The sequence below is a fragment of the Equus asinus genome, chromosome 4 (assembly GCF_041296235.1).
Source record: "Equus asinus isolate D_3611 breed Donkey chromosome 4, EquAss-T2T_v2, whole genome shotgun sequence".
In the NCBI taxonomy this organism is placed as follows: domain Eukaryota; kingdom Metazoa; phylum Chordata; class Mammalia; order Perissodactyla; family Equidae; genus Equus; species Equus asinus.
In genome coordinates this window covers 127024758-127037737 of record NC_091793.1, presented here as the reverse complement: position 1 = coordinate 127037737, position 12980 = coordinate 127024758, and the positions used below count along the sequence as shown (strand labels likewise).

The 12980-nt window shown below is 42.2% G+C and overlaps 1 protein-coding gene across 5 annotated transcripts in view; it reads right to left on the bottom strand.

Annotated features, from left to right (window-relative positions):
* The window catches only part of NAB1 (NGFI-A binding protein 1), a 39074-nt gene that overhangs the window by 25539 nt on the left and 555 nt on the right, over positions 1–12980 (bottom strand). For 4 of the 5 annotated variants that reach the window (XM_070508254.1, XM_070508255.1, XM_014837556.3 and 1 more), the window contains exon 2: positions 2479–3313. In XM_070508254.1, the coding sequence (XP_070364355.1) occupies positions 2479–3313 (835 nt within the window). Of the gene's footprint in view, positions 1–2478; positions 3314–12814; positions 12957–12980 lie in introns of those variants that run through there. The other variant, XM_044768549.2, reaches the window with a different exon arrangement.

The following is a 12980-nucleotide window of genomic DNA, read 5'->3' as shown; positions in this document are numbered from 1 at the left end:
CTATTGAAAGGGCACGTGCCTTTCCAGATACCACAACAGATTATTTAGCTGTGGTAACTAAAATAACTCTATATTGTGAAGCAACAGAGAATCACACTAATGAAATCACACAGGATAAGATCAATGCATATTACTACTTCCACATTAAACCTCCTCAGGGCAAAACAGTCTCAAAGGTCAAAGGACAAATGACAGTCTGGGAAAATGTTTACAACATAAGACAAAAGGTTAATGTCCTTAAAAATAAAAAAGTTCTTACCAGTTAATTTTTTAAAAGTAAGACAAACAACCTCAACATGAAAACCAAGTATATGAACATAAAATTGGATGCCTATTAAACATATGGAAAGATACTCATCTTCACTAAGGAAAGTAAATTTGGGCAATGAAAATTTTTCATTGATTAGACTGGCAAAGACTAAAAATAATGACAAATGCAATATTAGCAAGAGTTTGGAGAAATGGACACTTGCATATAATGATAGCGGAAGTGTCAACTGTTGCAGCTTTTTTATAAGGCAATAAAGCAGTACCTATAAAATAGTAAATCTACATATTTTTTGATGCCGTTATTTTACATGTTGGAAACAATTCTGTAGAAAAACATGCCCAAGTCTGTAAAGGTGTGGGTGTATAATGTTCACACACCACCATGTACAATATCAAAAAAACGGAAACAACCTAAGTGACATCAAAAAGTGAGTGGTTAAGATAAAAAGCACATTCATACCATGGAATACAATGCAACCCATAAATGAACAAGGCAGCTCCATGTGTACTGACTTGAAAAGATATCTAATAGTATATTGTTACATTAGGTTTTTAAAAAAAAGGAATTTGGAGCACAGTGTACAAAATAGATCCCATATTTGTATATGTAAAGAAAAGCATCTGAGGGCCGGTCCAGTGGCGTAATGGTTGGGTTTGTGCTCTCGGCTTCAGCAGCCCAGGATTCACAGGTTGGGATCGCGGGCACAGACCTACACATCATTCTTCAGGCCATTCTGTGGCAGTGTCCCATATATAAAGTGGTGTAAGACTGGCGTAGATGTTAGCTCAGAGACAATCTTCCTCAAGCAAAAAGAGGAAGATTGACAACAGATGTTAACTCAGGGCCAATCTTCCTCACAAAAAGGAAAGAAAAGAAAAAAAGAAAAGTGTCTGAAAGTTTACAGATTCCATTACTTTACATTCTTTTGTAACGACTGCATGCTTTTGCAATAAGTACACATTCTTTTTCGTGTTAAAGTACAAGTCTGGGGGGATGATATAATGTTTCCAACGTGAAATATGAAATACTGCATTCAAATGAACAATTTTTCAGAGGATTTATTCCTTTCTTCTAAAGGATAATGGCTACAAAAAATTTAGCTATGAAATAGTCTTTTTAGCTTTTGAAAATGCATTTATTTTCCAAGCATTTACTGGGCACATTAGACTCTGAGGATATGAAAATGAATGCGACATTATCTCTGCCTTGAAGAAATCCAAAGCATACTGGGAGGGACAGACCGGTATACACATAAGTACAATAAAGTGTTGAAGTCACCTTGACACTAGTGTACGTACGGATAAAAACAGAAAGGAAAGGAAATGTCACTCTACTTGGGGGAAAACATATCAAAAAAGATTTAAGCTTATGCTTGAGCTAAACCTTAAAGATGACGAGTTGGCCAGATGGATGCAAACAGAAAGGGAGTAAATGTAAGAGATACATATGCATTCTTATACTTAAGCAGAATATCTCTGGATAGAGTGCTATGAAGATAAAACAATGAGACTTTTTAAAGCCTAAGGTCAAACCAAAACAGTATAAATAATTCCAAATGAAACCAAAGCTATAATAATTCTTCCAACATTTATCTAATATAATTTTGTTTTCTATGCTAACTGAAAATTAAAGTTCTGGTTATTTCTCCAAAGTGGGTTTTTTTAAAAAAAAGTCTACTAAAATGTTTTTTAAATGAATAGTTACATTTAAAATCCTTTTATTTCTTAATTAAAAAACAAACTGCCTTATAAATAGGATGACTTTACACTTTCACTGTTTAAATTCTGACATTTTTCTCAAAGTCACTCTACACTGTAGTTCCAAAACTCAATGTGTTTGAGTTCAACATAAAAATACCCTAACACAATAAATCTGGTCTATTCACAAGAGCTATATTTTGCTAACACCTAAATGTTGGGTTTCTTTCTTTCTTCTTTTTTTGGTGAGGACGAGTGGTCCTGAGCCAACATCTGTTGCCAATCTTCCTCTTTTTGCTTGAGGAAGATGGTCCCTAAGCCGACATCTGTGTCAGTCTTCCTCTACTTTGTATGTGGGACACCGCCACAGGGTGGCCTGATGAGCGACCCCTAAATGTCTCCAACACTGCTGGGCGGGAGTGTACCTCCCCTTTGCCTCAGACGATTACCAAACATCTCTCAGGCACACAAGGCGCCCGGCGCCTGCGAAGACCAAGGTGGGCTTCCTACCTCATGAAGGGTGAGGTGTTTCCCGTCCTTCCTCTTCGAGTCAAACCTGCCGTAGATGGCACTGTATTTTCGAATCTCCTCCTCTTTGTGCGGATCATCATCGCTCATCTCAAAGATGTGACCGATCATTTTGGCCAACTTCTTGTTGGTTTTCAGCAGCTCCTTCACTTCGCTCAAGTCACTTTTGGGGAGCGTGGGGGCCATGCGCTCCACGCACTCGGCCACCGAGAGCGCGGCGGCCGCGTCCAGCGCCTCGCTGCTTTCCTTCGGGGACGCGGGGGAGCCCAGGTCGGCCGGCGAGAGGCTGTGCTCGCTCTCGGTGGCGTGGTGGCTCTGCCAGAGTCTGGACTCGCCCACGGCCTGCAGCGCCAGGCTCCCCGCGTCTGACTTGCCCTGGGCCAAGCTCTGCACGCAGGGGGCGGCGGCGCATTTGGGGAGTTTTAAGTGCGGGTCCCGGGCATTGCTATTCCTTTCATAACTGCTGCAGGTTATTCCCAGCCACGTCGGGGATCCCTCAGGTAACTTATAGATGGGAATGCTACTAACAGGCAGGGAAGTCAGCGGCTGATTGAAAAGGCCAGGGTTTGTGACCCAGTCTCTCAAAGCCTTCTGGAGCCTTCTAACATGAAGGGGCTTGCTAGCCATGCCTACGAGTGCCATGATTTCCAAGAACTCCTCTTCTCCAGCTTCACAGAGCTGCTGGACATCATCGCCGCCTTGCTGGATAAAGGCATCAAAATAAGAAAGCAGATTGGCTTTTTGTAATATTCTGTACAGCTGCAACTCCCCCAGGGTCCTGGGTAAGGCTGTGGCCATTACTGTGGATGGGCTTAACCTGCAAAGAGAAGACAGGAAACACTCATCTACTGGCTCCAACCCTCTTAAACCTGTTTGTGAGACAGGACAGGGTTTAAGAACACAGTGTGGGAAGAACAAAAACACGGAGCATTTGCAGAGCAAAAGAGTGTCAAGGAAGCACTCTCTCTACACGTGTTATCTCATTTTACACTCCCAGTAACCCTAATGGTCAGCATAACTGGATCCATTTTAAAGAGAAAAATATAAAGGCTCAAAGAAGATCTGCCTGAGATCTCACAACTAGTTACGCAGGAGTCTGGGGACTCAGCAAGGTTCACAAGACTCTTGGTCCCATATTTTTGACTATTCCCTTTACTGCCTCCACAGTTTGCACACACAGGTGACATGAAGGACAGTCAAATTCAGGAGGAGGTATGGCATGTACGATGCCACCATTCGCGGAACACTTATTTTGTGTAAGACAGTATGATAAACACTTTAAGTCTAATCCTCACAAAGGCCCTGCGACATAGGTACACTTATTCCCATTTTATACAGAAAAGTTGCCAAGATTAGTCTGGCAGGCAGAGGAAGATAGATTTCAGTATGAATTGGAGGTGAGAAGACAGAAGGTGGTATATTTAGGAACCAAGAAAAAAAGAGGCAGGAAAAATTCAAGCAAATAAATGACAAGACTTGGTCATCACTTAGGTCTAAGAGATGAGGAGAGGAGAGAGTTACCGTTTATTGACACTTTCTGTGGGTCCAGGAAGAGAAGACTTAGCGATGACTATGGGATTACACGTTTGAGAGTCTAGAACTGTGATAGGCATCGGGGATACAGAAAAATCAGGAGGATGGGGCTCCCTGTCAAACACACAGTGCTTGAACACACTGCAAGGCAGAACGCTTAAGTCGAACTGCCCTGTGTTCCAAATAGACTGGAGCCAAAGTGTGTAAGGGCTGGAGCTACAGGGTGAAACCAGAGAGGGTGGGGGAGCCCTCCAAAGCAGCAGCCGAGGGCCAAAGACAGAGCAAGGAAGAAAGAGACTTTTAGGAGCCAAGCAAGACAGAGAGGCCTGCCTTTAAAAAGACAGAACAAGACCCAGCAAAGTCCTTCTTGACCTCTTAGCAGCCTTCAGAAGTTATTACACAGTTGCCTGGAGACCTCCCACATATAAAGAGGAGCTGGCCAAGGACTTCTATTTAAGAGAAACAAACAAACTTGTTGTAATCAATGCACTCTTAAGACTGAAAGGACCCTGCAGCCCTCTACCGAGAAAATTACAGAAGGCCAAAAAAATACATACATCAGAGGAAAATGGAAGCTTCACTCTCAACTCAAACTAGCAGGGAGCAATTATTAACCGGGAGATGATGCAAGCAGAGGAATCTTAGGAACCTCCTGAAGACCAGGTCACCAAATCCGGGACTTTTGCTTTTTGCCATCAACCAGAAGGCTGCACAGAATTCTAGTCTCATTCATCCCACCCAAGGAGAATGCATCTCCCCACCACCCTAAGGACTGACTCCAGGGAAGCCCCAGCTCCTGGAACCTCTGGATTATCCACAATCCGCTTTGATCAACTAGTGACCTCCTCAAATTTTATGGCTCTTTATCTTACAAGGGTAATGTCAGGTGACTTCCAAGAGACAGACAAAAGATTGAACTGGGGTCCCAGTAACTTCTTCTGAGGTGCTTCTGGAAAACAGTTTCCCAGGTCCCAGAGCTGCATCCCAGGAGACTCCCATGAGTTGGCAAATCTGGCAAACGACACTAGACACTATTTAGCACACCCTCTGGGCACCACGAACTCCTACATGTTCTGGGGTCATCTTGGTTCTTGACTCGTCCACTTTCATCTTCATGCCACCTCCGTTCTGGATAAAAACATCCTGCATCTTCAACATCACCCCAGGAGGGTTCTTCCACCCCAGGAGGGACTCTCCAGGGAGGCCATCATCCCGCTGGACACTAACCCACAAAAACACAGCTCTCAGGAGTTACAGACACAAGGTAACGTCTGTATTGAATTACATTATACCAAATAAAAGGGCTTCTAGAAAGTGTCTGAGGTGGAAGAAATGAAACTTACTTTCCCGTCATACACCTAATTCAATAACTCCACAGGCTTTCAACTCAAGAGTACACCAAAAAATACGTATATACACATATAAATATACATGTACACACAGACACCATCTCTTTTATAGGACTGTAACCTTGCAAGGAGAATGGTGTCATCAATTATTTCACCGCATGTACTCCCCAAATTATGGAATAGAGGGAAGATGACAAGAGAAAATCTAGATGAATAGTGTCTGAATCTTTTTATGAGCAATAAGAAAAAAAGACTGTTACACAAATATGAAAGAGAAACTTAAGAAAATGACAACTAAACACAACCTTACATTTTATTCTTCTGAGATAAGGCAATGATTTTAAAAAATATTAATTTTCAACTTTTATTCTTTCTCACCTTTACCCAGAAAGAAAGGAAACCCCCTCGTTCCTACGAGAAAGCCCTTATGAACTGGTAAGAAAGAAGTAGTTATGAATATAGTATCTCTGTCAGGACTGACAGGACCAAGTGTATGTTTCCAAAGGCGAGACACCGGATGAAAGATAAAGAGGTGAACTATCCAGAGGCCACGCGGGCTTTCTGAAGGCCCACACTCCCTGGGGGGAAAGGAGCTTTGTCCCTAAGCTTTCGCTTTAGGAGAATGTTTCATTTTCCCACAAAAGCCTATTGCGATACTTTAAACACCCACCACTTCATACATTAACTTGATCTAAAAGAAAATTTTTCTAAGATGAGATTTTCTGTTTTTACAAATTCTGTTTCTATTCATGCTTCAACGTGAAGGTCAACTAAGTCACGAGAAAGCTTCTCTCTGCATCTCTCCGATCTGAAGTCAATATAAAAAGGATCCTAGCCCAACGCTACATCCAGGTAGCTGACAGTACAGTAAATCTCCTCAGCTGAAAACCACTGTTACCTGGCCTTTTCAAGAAATGCTGGAACCACTGCGCTGCGTCTGACCTTTTTATGAATTCCACTGTTAAGAGAAACCAGTCACTCATTCTCAGGTGCTCAGCTAAACCAAAGGCCTGCAGCCTGCGGGCCGCAAACCTCCACTTGCACCAGCTTGAATGCTCCTCAGCCTCGTTCAAGAGGAAGAGGAATTAAACAACAATGGATTCGTTTAAGGCCATTTGTTGTTGTTTGTTATTCACTGATCTATTTTAAACGGTAATGATTTGTTCCAGAGCCTTAAAAAAAAACCTCACTTTGGCTCCTTAGGGAGGATCAGTCATCTGCTGGATTCAAACTATGCAAAGTGAAATAAGCGCCTGTCTGGTCCAGAAAGCTTCACTGGTCAACTCCTGCTTCCTCCTTGAACCGCAAGGAAGCACTTAATCCGGCTGTGGGAAACAACCTCCCTGACATTCTCCAAGCTGGGATGTGGGGATTTAGGGTCCGTCAGAGGCCTGTAATGGTCCCGAGGGAAAAGAACCATTCTTTCAAACCTGCTTCAAGCTCTTCCAAGAAGCTTCAGCCTGCCTTCTGGCTCTGCGACCCTCACAAAACCCTCCAGGTATCACTGGCCTCTCTTGAACCTCCTGCAGCTTGACATCACTCCTTGAAATGCTCTTCACCTCCCCTTATATCCTAAGCGCAAGAATTCCCCAAAGGTTTATATCGGATCTCTTTTCTATTGTTTTTCCACATTCTCTCTTGATGAGCTCATCTACTCCCTGGCTTCAGCGACCACCTCGGGCAGACTGACCTCCACATCGCTCTGCAGCCTGGATCAGGAGCTAACGGCCCAGGGGCCACACGGTTACTGCACACAGTTCTTAAATCCAAACACACAGCAAGCACTGGCTACCGAGTGAAGAAGATGCCTCTCACACACGGCCACTTTGCAAATGGAAGTAAAGTAAAACTTTGTGACTTAATAAAATATAAAGCCATTTAAAAGTCTAACTTAATTCATAGTTTTTGTCAATATATGTACTCTCAATCAACAAATACTAAAAGTAAAATTATCAAGGAATATTTGCAGTTCTTTTACTTAAAAAGTGATCTCCATACCTGAAAAGTTTGAGACGCATCAGCCCAAATCTTTTTTTCTGATAAATCAGCATTTCAACTACCACCTGGGGGTTTCAAAATCTCAAATTTGATAAGTCCAAAAGCAAGTATGGTATCTCATGTTCCTCCCTTCTTCCAGATTCCCAAACCTATTCTTCCCAACTCTCTCATTTCTCCCACTTTCCTGGATTCATAAACGTAGGGACTCCATCTTTGCGTTTTCCTCTTCCTTCCTCAAATCTCCATGTTCCTAAGCCAGGCCACATCACCACACGTCTTCTTTCTCCCCCTCAAACACACCTAATTCTAGTTTTCCTTGCTTCCTGCCCCAAGTATGAAAACAACTTTCTCCCCTCCAACACGTCCCACACTGCAGCGCAAACCTCATTGTCCTAACAGTACAGGTATGGCTCTTTACCCACCTGGGCAAATTTCCCCACTGCATAGAAAAGGAAACCCAAACTCCTCATATAGGCACTCCAGACCCAAACCTGTCCTTCCAGCCTTTTCTCTAGTCCCTAACATGCACCTGTGCTCCTGCCAAACAGACATGCTGGGCAATCCTCAAATGCGCCTCCCGCTTCCCTTCCCCTGGGCCAGACACCGTCCTCCCCGCTACCTCCATGGCCTTTCCCATAAGGCCTTTCGCATACTCCCTGGCTGGAGACGTCTCTCCCTTCTCTAAACCCCACAATACTTTCTCTCTCATTCTTTTCCCCGACTTATTCAAAGACACCAGTTCCTGAGCCAGTCCCAGGGATACAGAGGAAAGATGGTCCTTCACGGAGAATCAGTGAAGAGGGAGGAGACAGACAAGTAAGCGGACACGTAAACACTGTGATAATGCTATGCAGCATTACACATAAGGAGCCACTGCACAGAGAAGCAGCCTTACCTGGCTCTGCAGAACAGGTTACAAGCTACCTGAGGGTAAGGACTAGGTCTCATTCATCTTTTAACTCCCTGTATTCCTAGCAAAGTGTTCAGGGTAGAATACCATCTCTATAAAGGCTGCTGTTGAATGAAACCCAGCGTTTGAGTCAGAATCTGATCGGCAGCCTCCTTTCATATTCCAAAAGGGACACCCTGTGTGTAAATTGGTGTCCCAGTGAATTACCACTCTAGTAACAGCATACCCTGCTACTTTACCTGCAATCCTTTTCATTCTCTCAGCCTCAACACTTCCTCTTTCTTATAAGGCTGTATTTACAGGCAGAATCCCGTAACATGGCTATTTTCCCAAGAGATCAAAGGGTGCGCTCCCAAACAAGGAACCACGCATGCTTAGTGTTATAACAGACATCACGTGTTAGTCCAGCCCCAACACCAGCATTTTAAGAAGTCAGTTTCAGTCATGAGAGATGCTGGGTCTTTCCCCTCTCTGTTCCTATGAATTAAAATGTAGTATAAGTTATCCCCAAATAACAAATATGTATCTCATAAATGTTCACTGTATTCAAATGGATTCATAATCATTACTCTTGAATCCTCCTCTTCATGATGTAGGAAGAATGCATAAATATGTCTGGACATATATAGAGGACATATGTATACACACACTTTATGAAGTCTATGGCATTCCAAAGAGAGACTCTTCCAGGAGTGGGAGAAACCAAGGGCAAAATTCCAGTAAGATTTGACTTATTTGTGCAGAGAACTATAAAGTCCTTCTTCCCAACATAGCCTGAAATTTCTACTTTAAAATTATCTAAGCTAAGAGCAACCTCTGATAGACTTACAAAAAAATGTGAAAAAACTTGGGAAAGGTTAAGAGCTCATGAGTCATTTACAGATTGAGGTGAATTAGTTCCACCGGACTGTTTTCCTCTTAACAGCTAGATGAGCTCTGGTGCACAAGAAGAGAATGAAAGATAGGGATGGGAAAGGCAAGGAAGGAAGTAGGAAACCTGAGGGCAGAGGCCGCATTTACAGCCTCTGAAGCACCGCCAAGTTAGGGAGAGTGTAAGCTTGAAGGGATATGGGCCAGGCTGGGGAGAAGGGTGCAATGGGCACACTACAGGCTGAAACTGGAAAGGTTTATGAAAAGCCAGAATTTGGCTTAAGGAAGGATGGGCCTTAAGCCTACGACATGACTTCTTCTCACTTTTGTGCTAGTCCTAGAATTCAAGCTAAAACAATGTAGTTCAGTTACATCATGGGTTACTTCAGATTGCAGCGCTGGCCTAAGTACCATCGCCTGTGTACGTGTTTCAAGCGCCAAACGATTCACCTCAGTGCGTTGATTAGTAAACACTCAGTGATGCAGCTTAAGTCGAGATATTTTTGAATCTTACTCCTGCCATAGCTACAAATTAAACATTAGCTTCTAATGAATTAATGGTAATTCGGGAAACTTCAAACGTTCTCCCCTATTGATTCTTTTCCGAATTCTGAATGAAGCTGGAAAAAAAATTCTTACAGACCCCTTAAAGCTTTTAATGAAAATATCGAATGTGTCAACTTAAATTTATTTATTAAAATTAGAAAAAAGTAAATCAGATTTATTACGCTATTAAAGAATAACTATGCATTAACTACAATACCAGTACTAGCATTTCATATAATACGGCTGGAAATTCTTCAATCAATTAATGGTCAAGTCATTCGACAAACATTAACTGCCCTCTGAGCATGCAGTATGCATGCAGTGTATATAAATTTTACCACTTTTTCAGAAATTTCTCTTTAAAAATTATTAAATTAACATACTGTGCAAATTAACGTGCAGCCCCCTAAATACAATGCATTGAGAAATGACAAACTACTTGAAGGCTTGATGGCATATTTTAGCCATGAGGATTCCGACAAGATGAGGATTACTACTTTTTCCCAACATCAACTTCTCTGATTTCCCACTTCTTCCAATATTAAGTTTAAAAGAGTATATCCTACTATTGTGCTAGTTATTGAACATGTCAGATGAGAAAGGAAATTTGCATTTAATACAGTAACTGTGCTATTCTTCATTCTACTAAAAACAATGAAAGAACAGGTAAGAGAAAACTAAATCCAAAGCAAAGGGGCTAGGAAGCTGACATTGCACTGGAATGGGTATTATTTATTCCCTAATATATTTAATAAATTCCACAACAAAATACACATATCCAAGTTGATTATACATTAACAGGATCTTGAACTGTTCCAAACATATTATAAAAAGGTCATTTCCATGAAAGTAACATAAAATATATCACAGTTCCGTGGTATCCAGAGTACAGCTTCACATCTAAGGTCAATTTAAAGGCAAAGCTTTCATTTCCATTAGAGCACATGAATAGCACCAACGAAAACAATCAGACTTAATACGATGGAATAGATCAGGCCTAAATCTTAGGAAAGAGTCCAGGTCAACACACAGAAAAGCCTGAGATACTTCTGTTTCCATCCAACCGTCTTTTACTTTAAATATTTAAAGTTCACATATTTAAAGTAAATTCTTCAAACTCTTCCCCCACTTCAATAAATTCTTCAAAGGTCTCCTCCACTTTGTAATACATATCATTTCTTCTTTCAAAGCATCCAGAGTGCACTCTCAAAATCTTTAATAATAAACCAATACGTTCTTAAAGTGTGATTAAAAGAAAATATCCAATGCTTTAACCGATTCTCTAAATAACAAGAGAAATGAAAATCTATTAACTTTCCTATAGGGCAGTGGATGTTTTTTAGTAGCCACAAAAAAGGAAAATTTTAAATTAATTTAACTTAGATTATTCAATCGTATTAATAATTCTGAAATAAGACGTCTTTACTAAATATATCAAATTATTTATTAGATATACAAACTCACTAAATTTCCCTGTATCAGCTGCAGTATTCCTAAGGATTTTTCTCATTTTAATTACATCCATAATTAGCAGGAAGAACGAAATAAAAGTCTACGATGCCTCAAGGTTTTTATTATCATTATTATTATTCATACATTCACACATAACAGGAAATCACCAGAGCCAAGGAAAATGAAATTTTTCTAATACCAGGATGGCATATTAACTTTTGTGCAAGATGCTAAAAATAATAAAATTAAAACAAGGAATCTCCCAATGGTTCCTTGAAATTATTTTCTTTCAAGATCTAATTTTCCAAAATTTAATACCCAAACAGGAAGAAGGCTGCCCTTGCCAGACATCTATAAATTCTCAAGAGAACCCTTACATGCATGTTACTGCCTGTAAGAAAAACGATTTTTAAAATTTAATGAAACGGTAATATTAAATATCTCAAATAATATCAAAAAATGGAGGAAAAAAGGATACCCTCGAATCTAAGAGCCACTTTTACTGGCACTTAGATTAGAAGCAGCTCTTTGAGGTCTTCAGGAAAATATCGGCCTCCACCCAAAATAGAGAAAGTAAATCCTGCGCATCCTCTCTTCCAATATTTATTAAAACCCACATAAATTATGACATGTCATAATTTGGTATGTTTTACAAGGAGAAATTTTCAAAAAAGTGAAAATCTAAGAAGGTAATTCACTGCGTGCACACTTTTCTAACAAAACATCCCAGCATTTCCTACGTGACTAATCTATTTTAAATTCCGTTCCTCTGTTCCTATGCAATCTAATATTATCTATTAAAACTGCCAAAATATTTTTAAACAAGAGCTGAGAATTTCCCTCTTAGCTTCTGATCTTTGCACTCCTTAAGTTTGCAGACACGTCACTGGCAAACCACCTGGTTGTGACAGGTTACTCCAAATCAACGCTCTCGGATGAAATTTTAAATTGACAGCTACTCAAAAATTTTCCATGCCTCTCAGATTTCAGGGAGTGAGGGATAAGTACTAATATGCAAGTCAAGGATGCCTCTGATCACCTGCTGCAAAATTTGGTCTGCGGAACCTACAAATGCATATTCCAATTCAAATATCCTTTTCCCCAGGATCTGACAACATTCAGGCTTACTGAAGGCGTCGTTTCGCATCTTAAGCCTTGTGAACCTTGAGGCTGCAGACCATAAACACAGATAGCACTTGCAAAGTTTCTCCATGAATAAGGTCACACACTTCTGCATGCAAGGCGTGTATGTCCCACATGTGTCTGCAAATTCCACACTCGGCCTCAGCGACCACGAGTCTCTCGCTTCCCTGCACCTCGGTGCCAAGTTTCTCTAAGCCACTTCCAAGCAAAACTCTCCTTCCGCTTTTAAAAAGAAAACTACATTCGCCCGGAGAGGATACCCAGGACGAAAATGAAGACTGTAAGCGCAGCACTTTGATAAAGTAAACGCACCGACAAAAAGACTCTGCCTCCGGGGCAGGCGGCTGCAAACCTCGGGGCCCCCGCGCGCTCCCCGCCCCGCGGCCCCGCGCCCCGACCCCAGCCCCGGCGGCAGCTCCAGCCACGGGAGGAGAGCGGACTCGGCACCCGGCTTTCCCAGGGGAGACGCGCAAGCCAGGCCGCCGCCCCGCTCGCCCTCTCTCGCCGCCCTGCGCACCGAATTTCTCCGGGAATCGCCCACACGAGCCCGGAGCTGCCCTCTCCTTCCGGCGGCGGCCGCGCGGGGCCCGCTGCCCGGCCGCCCGCCCCCCGTGCCCGCGCTGCCCGGCGACGCCGCGCTCCAAGTTCGCCCGCGGCCGCAGGCGCGCGCCCCGGCGGCCCGC